An 8,756-nucleotide genomic window follows, 5' to 3' on the forward strand; every position below is an offset into this window, starting at 1 on the left:
TCTTCTTTGCCTTCGGCAGGTTGGCGTCAGCGACCCCGGCTTCAGTTGGTCCTTCCTCTTCTTCTTTTTCGACGGCTTGGCTTCCGTCGGCCACATCCTCCAGCCGCTCGTTGCGCGCCGCGACAGTTGCCGTCGCCCTCGCCTCCTCTTGCGTGAAGAACCCCGGGCTCGCGGCGGCGGCCATGGAGCCGGAGTTGATCATCTCGTTCATCACCTCGTCGTCCGGCGCCGCCGTCGCACCGAACGGGAGTGGCCCTCGTCGCAGGTTCGAGAAGCCCTCGCTCAGGTTGCCGCCGGCGAGATCGGGCGGCGACGGCGTGAACCTTGGCGTTTGGCCGTAGGTCGCCTCTTGGAACATGGCATGCGACGACGGCGAGAAGCTCGAAGGGCAGAAAGCCGACGGGGAACTGCTGGTACCTTGGATCGGCCACTGGCCGGGGAACATCGCGGCGCCGCCGCAGCGAGCATGGCCCATGCTCATGGCCATGGAGACCTTCCTCGCTTGTTCGTCCTCCGCCGCCAACGCCGCCCTCTTCGCGTTGAGTTTCTTCTCCCTCTTCGCCCTGGCGCTTGTTTTGACCTGGCGCCGGAGCTCGTCCGCCGCCCACTGTGCGTTGGACACACCCGACGACCGCTACTTCTTCGGCCGCGACTTCCTCGGCTTCGACGGCATGGTGGTGGACGAGAAAGAGGCGGAGGAGAATGTTGAAGCGGAGGGAGAATGGAGGTGGCTACACAAATTCGACGGGAGAGAATGGGGATATGCAAGCTAATTGGAGGGAAATCGACAGGATTTGGCGGTCCAGTTGCCGACTACTAGGGTCCACACGCCTCTTTCGCGCCAAATTCTTTCGTCCGGAGTCCCCGAGCGCGCCTCGGGGGGCCGGGGATGGCGTGGGCTCGCCGGATGGATGAAGGACCAAATCCGGACGAAATCGAGGAACCGGGGGCGCGACTGGGCCGAATTACGCCGTCCGGATGGGAAAATCGTCGCTCGGGGGCCTCGTCGGGGAGACGAGTGGGGATGCTCTAACAGAACTCCACAACCGAATTTCCGCCATGCCAAATGTGCCAAAAAAAAGTGGGCAAAGCAAATGTGGACCAGCCCTTTGGACTGTTGCTAAAAAAAACCATCAAATTAATATTAGGTTGCTTTAGATTTAAGAATCTCTTAATTAAGAACTTCTTTCTACAGCAGCATGATCAAAATTACTTACTTCATTAAGTTTGCCGACTCTACCGTTTCACCTTGCGAAAAGAAAAGGATTTCCTCACTCATACAAAAAAGCAGAGACATGCATGACATGTCCAAGTGCCCATTGATAGAATCAATTACGCGCTACCAAGCTACTACAAGCAACAAGTCCAGCATAAAGCTCCAATCAGTCCCACTTGCCATCTAGCTAGGCCTCATTGAAGGCTCTGCCGTTGCAGTGTACACGCCGAGTGCTCTCTGCCGTTGACGGAGCTAGTAGCAGTGAAGTGACCGGAGTGTCAGCAAGTGGCTAGCATCGCCGGCCGGGGTGAAACATATGCTATGCTGTGTGTGTGTCCTCCATACCTCCATCAATTTCACCCACATGGAGTGCTTTGCATTGCCATCAATCCTCCCAGTTGGATGCGTCGATCGTAAGCGTAAGTAGGCCGTTTATTGCGTGAACCTAACTAGCGCTGCTGTTGTAGGGTACAGGATCACATTCTGCCTTCAGTAACTGCGTGGAGAGCACAGGCGAAAACCTGTTGATGATGCGCGGTGCTGTACATCTTTCGTCTTGATTGGAGGACATGTGCCACGATCTTGCTTGAAGCTCAGGGTGGACCATTTCCTGCCTGGGTCGATCATTGATCGAGAGATCCAGCCAACACAGTATTACTAATGCCAGGTTGTCTGAAATATTGTAGTTTTAGCAAAACGGAACTGCATTTTTTTTGCTGTTGTAGGTTACGTACGAAATGACAGGAATGTTTTCCTTTATTTTTTGAGGAGAACAGGAATGTTTTCCTCAAGAGGGCAAATGCTTTGCCCTTTCATTAATTATTAAGGAGTTTAATTTTGTTACAATCGAGCTAAGCTCGGGTTACTCCTTCCCAGTTTATAGAGCATGTGTGTATCTTCAGATTACGAATTTGACCAACATAATATAAGATACATATTACAAAATATATATTGTTAGAAAGTTTAAATATTCGACTTTCTAATTATATAATTTATATATTGTATAACTTATATTATGTTGGTTAAAATGACAATTATTTAGGGATACGCGTAGGACCGGGATCGGGAAAAAGGGAGTACAAAAGAATCACTCTCACGCCATTATGGAACTTAATGGTTTGCCCCCTTGACGCTCGAAAGAGCCGATTCTCCCATAATTTTAGACACAATAACTAGTGGCGGAGCTAGAGCATTTGGACCGGGGTGCCTAGGGGATTCCTCAACAGATAAAAAAAGATTTTTAGGATTGCATGAGTGGTTAAAAAAATGCTATTTAGCAAAGGTTTTTGTTTTTTACCGAGGTCATGTGCACCCCCTGGCTAAGGGTACATCTGGCGCTGACAACAAATATCGGCCTAGTGGATACATTATGAAAATCCTTGTATTATGCTTATTCCAAATTTTTGGAGAGGTGTAAGTATGATGATGGATATTAAGGACTTCTGCCTTATGTCGTTGACGAATATAAATCCAATCCTTGACCTTCATGGTTTCCACCGAAATGATCCCAAGCTAAGAAAGGATGTAAAGGCTAGCGACATTTGAAGAGTAGATGTGCCGTGGACTCGGGTTTCCTCTTGCATAATTGATTGGCAAACCATGACAGGTATGTTGGCAACAATGAAATAAAACGAGTGCACGATTCATCGACTTAAGATCATGACGGAAAACCAACGGTTCATACATCGACCGGTTCCTAGTTAATAATCAGCAGCACAATTTATTCCACGGCCGATGGATCGACGGCGACGTACGCCGTACGGGGTCTTCACTGCTGCTGCGGCGGCGGCGGCGGTGGTGGCTGCTCGTGCTGCTGGGGTTGGTAGTTCGCCCTGCGCGGGGTCGGCACGGGCAAGGCCGCCGGGTAACGGTGCGCGCAGCCGTTCCAGGGGTTATCGGCGTCGGGTGCGGCGTCGCGGAGGGCGCGCCAGACGTTGCTGCAGGCCTTGAAGCCGGTGCCGAAGGCGAGCATCCAGAGGCGGTCGCCGGCGCGGACGCGGCGCTTGGCCTCGAAGTATGCCAGCTCGTAGAAGACGAGGCTGCTGGAGGTGTTGCCGAACCGGTGCAGCGTGGCGCGGGCGGGCTCCACGACGGACGGACCGAACCCCATCAGCTTCGCCACCGTGTCGATCACCGCCTTCCCGCCGGAGTGGATGCACATGTGCTCGAACGCGCGCTGGAAGTCCGGCACCAGCGCCGCCGCCGCCTTCGGGTTGCCGCCGCTGTACGCCCACGCCACACGGTACACGTACCTGCAGTATATTTGCGTGCGCCGTATGTCCGGCGAGACCGCGTCAGTATACTAGTAAGAGCATCCCCACTCGTTGGCGCTCCCCACGCCCAAATCCGGCGAAATTTTCGTCCGGATTGGATGAAGATTTGGCGTGGGGAGCGCCGAAGTTCCAGCCGTCCCCCCGGCAGGAAACCCCCAACCTCGACCATTTGATATATTTCAAACAAATTCAACATAAAATTTAACAAGTTGGGCAAACAAGAGGACGAAAATTGCTGAAACAAATTCGGCGATAACAGTACAATGTTTAACAAGTGCTGAAACAAATGAAGCACACAAATTTCACAATTTTTCAAACAAATTAAGACAGACTAGTTGGCGTCGGCGTTGGCGTTGCCTCGGAGCCTCCATATGTGCTCCACCAGATCATCTTGCAGCAGCTGGTGCATTATAGAGTCTCAAATCTCCTGGCGCATAGCAATGAAGGCGGCCCATGATGGAGGCACCTGGTGATTAGGCTGTGCAAGAGGACCCTCTCTCTCATATGGTGCTTGTTGCTCAGCCAGAGGAACCGGATGCTTTCGCTCATCTTGCATAAGCTCGACGAACATCTGCTCCTCCTCTTCGTCCGAGTCCATGGCCGGCGAGGCAAATGGACGAACACCTGACGGGCGTGGTCGAGGCAACCCGAGCCGCGAGCGACGACGAGCAAGCAGGCCGGAAAACAGGCCGGCGGAAGAGCAGCCAGATAGGCCGTCGTCCAAACACGGCGGAATATAGGCAGGTGGGGAAGGAGTGGCGGCGCAATCTGGGCAACAAGCCGGCGGGGTGGTGCCGGCGGCGAGAGAGATACGAGGGGTGGGGGAGATTTTGAGCGACGTGGCGGTGGGGTTCGTGCGTCGAGTCACCGACAGATCGGGCCCTTCCCCGCTTTTCACTCGTCCGGAGTCCCCGAGAGCTCCCCGGGGGGCCGGGGGGGGGGGGGGGGCCGTGGGATCGCCGGATGAATTTAGGCCCAAATCCGGACGAAAACGAGGAACCGGGGGCGCGACTGGGCCGAATTTCGCCGTCCGGATGGAAAAAACGCTCGCCGGGGGCCTCCTCGGGGGGACGAGTGGAGATGCTCTAACTGAATCTTGAAAATGCATGGTAATTTTGTGGATGCACTTGGTATTGATAAGTTGGGCTGAAGTTACTCTAAACCTCAATCACATGTTTCAGGTAATTAACATCGTCAGAGGATCATCCTCATCGCCACGTAACTCCATATACTGCACTTGCGCTGGAGACTGGAGTAGCATGTTACTGACGCTGCACACTTCTAATTGCGCAATTTTGCACTAAATGGATGTGCAGTTTTTACTGACTCAGAGTTCCAGGCCACTGCAGTGTCGGTGCTACATGCAATATGTTGTATAATTAAGGCTATCAGCTAATATCACAGTTTGGCCAAAAGCCTCTTAAGTTTTTAGATTTGTTCCTTAGTACATAAACCATTAACATCCATTGACATCAATTAGCATGGATCACCATTATGTATATTTAGTTATAGCACAAAAACACCAATAATTATTTCGATGAAAACATAACAATAATATTCAGAGACATCATAGGTCTCGGATCACCATTGTGTGTAACAATAATGTTCAGAGACATGTATGGAAATAACAGAGAACCAAATAGTGAGAGTCGTAGCGAACACGATGTACATACTCCGTTAACAACGACCATACATTTATTGAGGGCTAGAAATTCAGAACGCTCATGGTTCCATTAAGTTTTCCTATTGCTGCTCTGAATCTCTGAATATGCATGTGGGGTGTGCAGTGTAGTGTGCTACGCTTAGTATGGAAATCTCAAGTACTGAATACGAAATTAGTACAAGTTTGCAGCTATGCCTCAAATGGTGAAACCAGAAGTCAAGTTTGACATTTATGTTGGTAGAAACATCGCAACTACTGTCTGTACAATTCATGATCGATAGTGGAAAACATTGTCTAAAGAGAACTCCCAAGATACTTCTTCTGTCATAGCAATAAAATCAACAAGGAACAATCCAAAAATAAGTTGAACAACCAAAGTTCAAGTTAAGGGTTTTTTCTTTTAATACGAAATATCTTACTTTCTTTTGTCTATGTTTTCCATCTGAAACTTAATTGCAACGAACAATTGATGTTCTGTACTAGACGCGATTTTGTTTTTTTGTTTTATGTAATTATGTTTCTCGATGTCTTTTTTTTTTTTTTTTGTCAAACGTAGACAACTAGAGGGACGCCCCTAGTGCATGGTCCATAAATCCATAATTACTCTGAAGCTGCCCATTTTCTTTCACCAAATGTTCTAGCATGTCTACTTCCGTTCCAAACTATATACTCCGGCCGATCCAAATGATATGGATTGGTTCTAAATGCCAGTGCAAAATTATTAAGGTTCTAAATGCCAGTGCTACTCTTTAGTTATTGCTACAACCTTATCTTTTCCTCCCAACCGCAATCAGTACTAGAGGTGTATTGTAAAAAATAATCAATGCTTGAGAGGGTGGTTAGGAGGGCAGTGGCATCCCCAGCTCACCACAGTTTAAACTCTAGGTTTGACATTTTAGTGTTTCATTAAAGTCGAATATTTTTCAGTGGGAGGCGACGTTCCCATCGAGACAGCGAGGTGTCTATGGCGACTTTATCGATTTCAGGACCAATCAGATAAAGTTTCTTTGACTCGGTCTGTTGGAGGTGTTCATATGGGTAGGATGCATGTGTTCATAGGGGTGAGTGTATGTGCCTATGTGTGAGCGTCTACGTCTACTGTGTTTCCAAAAAAAATGCTTAGACAACTAGAGATGTGATTAATCACAAGTTAAAATACCCAATACTATGTAGGAACGACATGCGCAAATACACATTGTTGAGAGTGTCGAATGTCTTGCATTTTGGCCAAGGTTAAATGTGCTAAAAGAGCTCACATTGTAGAGCAAAGGAAATATAGTTCTCGGATCTACAGTTGGCTCACAATGATATAAGCCAGATCAGAGGACTTTCATACTGTGCACATTCTCACTCCTGAAATTGTTTTAGTGACAAGGACGGCTATATTTCTTCTATACCAGTAGTAATAAGCACGTAGTACTACTACAGTAGATCAAAGGTGATCTTGTCGTCAGTCTGGTAGAAATTAATACTCCATGTTAGAGCAGAGCAAGCATTGCTGTCTTTGGGTGAAAAGTTGTTTATCTAGCCGCAGCGTCGCAGAGATACCAGAGCAGCAAAGTTACTACTGGCGTGTGAAATCAGTGGACGGCGCTGCAGCCGTAAATGCACCGAGACACGCAATTTACTGCAACGCAGTGGAGATGCAACACGTAAGGTACGTACCTGAGCAGCTCCGAGACAGGCAGCACGTAGGGCGCGAGCGTGGCGATGTGCTGGCGGAGCCCCGCGCCGGCGACGCGCACGAGGTCCTTGGTGAGCGCGACGCCGACCATGCCGTCCTCGTCCTCCATCTGCACGGCGGCGTTGTAGGCCGCGTCGTCGGCGCCGTGGTGCGTGCGCAGCGTGCGGAGCAGCTCGTACTTGGCGTCGGCGCGGCGGGCCGGCACGTCGGTGATGAGCGCGGCGGCGCTGCCGACGCGGAAGATGCAGTTGGTGACCAGCATGTGCTTGTTGTTGCCGAAGTACCAGTTGAGGCTGGTGTTCTCCGTCACCACCACCAGCGCGTACCCTGGCCTGCGCTGCACCCGCAGCGCGCGCGCCGCCATGTCGATGCCCACCGTGCCGGCGCTGCACCCCATCCCGGCGAGGCTGTACGACTTGACGTCGTCCTTCATCTTGAAGCGGCGCACGATCATGGACGCCAGGGAGGGCTTCGGGGAGAACATGGAGCAGGCGACGACGAGGACGCTGACGTCGCGCGGGTGCACGTCGGACTTGGCCAGCAGCTGCGACACCACGGTGAAGAGCCCCTCCTCGGCCTCCTGGATGGCGAAGGCCTGCGTCTTCTCGAACTTGCCGGAGAAGATGAAGGGCGGCGCGAAGGTCTCCTGCCCGAGGCCGGACTTGCGGAAGATGAGCCGCATGAAGTCGGCGGTCTCGTCGGTGTAGCGGCCCGACCGGAGCCCGAAGTACTCGCACACCTCCAGGTTGCACTGCCGCTCCGCGTCCGGGAGGTGGCAGCTGTAGTTGAGCAGGTAAACCGGCCGCTGCCGCCGAAGCACGCGGCGGAGGACGGTGACGACGAAGGCGAGCGCCGAGGCTACAAGCGGGACGAGGACGGTGAGCGGGAGGGCGCGGAGCGACGACACGACCGCGGCCATGGACGACGACATGGTCGGCTTCGCCCGTTCCCCGGAGACCTAGAGGGTAGCTAGGGAGTAGGCCTAAAGGACTGTGCTTGCTGGCTGCGGAGAGTGCTTCAAGTGAAACAGCGCCTTGTATTTATAGGCAGCAAGATCTAACCCTGTAGGGACCAAAACCCATATTGTGACAAGTGTAGTGCAGGCGATGCATCAGCACATGTATCGTCTCTATTGAGAGCATCTCCACTCGTTGGAGCTTCCTGGGGCCAAATTTCGGTCCGGATGAACATAATTCGGATGAATTTTTTACTGGGGAGGAGGGTTTTCCAGCCGTGCCTCGCCTAAACCTCCTCTTCACCGCCACGCGTCGTCCTTCTCCAAGCTCACCTCGACGCCACGCGCATGGACCTGCCGGGCTCGCGCTTCTTCGACTCTTGGGACGCCGTCGCCGCCACTCCATGCGCCTACGCCGGCGTCGTGTGCGCGCCCGACGAGGAGGACCCGTCCGTCCTCACGCTCGGCAGCGGCGGCGCGCAGGACCAAGGCGGGCGGCGCAGACCGGAGCAAAAGGGGCGAGCGGCGGCGCACGAGGCAAGGGAGGGCGGCGGCGCACCGGGGCCGATGGCGGGAGTTGGAGTGCGGGGCCGTGGGCGGGCGGCGGCGCGCGGGCCAAGGGGCAGCAGCGGAGTGCGGCCCCGGCGGCGAGCGTGGGCGTGGGCGTGGCAATTATTTCGCTAATGGCCACTGACGATGGGCCAGACGACTTGTTTTCATCCATCCGGAGTCCTCGGGAGAACCCCGGGAAACCGAGGATGGCATGGGGAGTCCGGACGAAAATAGGCTCAAATCCGGACCAAAACGAGGAACCGGGGGCCTGACTAGGCCGTTTTTCGCCGTTCGAATGAAAAAAAAGTGGGAGATGGCTGGAGATGCTCTGAGTCAAGGAGAAATCTATTTTTATTCACAACAAATTACGATAAGTGCCCATCCATGAAGGCTTATCTAAAACATGAAATCCC

General features: G+C 52.6%; 1 protein-coding gene across 1 annotated transcript; it reads right to left on the reverse strand.

The window, feature by feature from the left end:
• Positions 1-2,771: 2,771 nt before the first annotated feature.
• On the reverse strand, positions 2,772-7,860 carry LOC127300800 (3-ketoacyl-CoA synthase 17). Its single transcript, XM_051330970.2, has 2 exons — positions 6,818-7,860; positions 2,772-3,468 (listed from the first exon to the last, which is right to left on the reverse strand). The coding sequence occupies exons 1-2, from the start codon at positions 7,765-7,767 to the stop codon at positions 2,985-2,987; spliced, it is 1,434 nt and encodes a 477-aa protein (XP_051186930.1). The 5' UTR covers positions 7,768-7,860; the 3' UTR covers positions 2,772-2,984.
• Positions 7,861-8,756: the final 896 nt, after the last annotated feature.

The sequence above is a fragment of the Lolium perenne genome, chromosome 5 (genome assembly GCF_019359855.2).
Source record: "Lolium perenne isolate Kyuss_39 chromosome 5, Kyuss_2.0, whole genome shotgun sequence".
Lineage (NCBI taxonomy): Eukaryota > Viridiplantae > Streptophyta > Magnoliopsida > Poales > Poaceae > Lolium > Lolium perenne.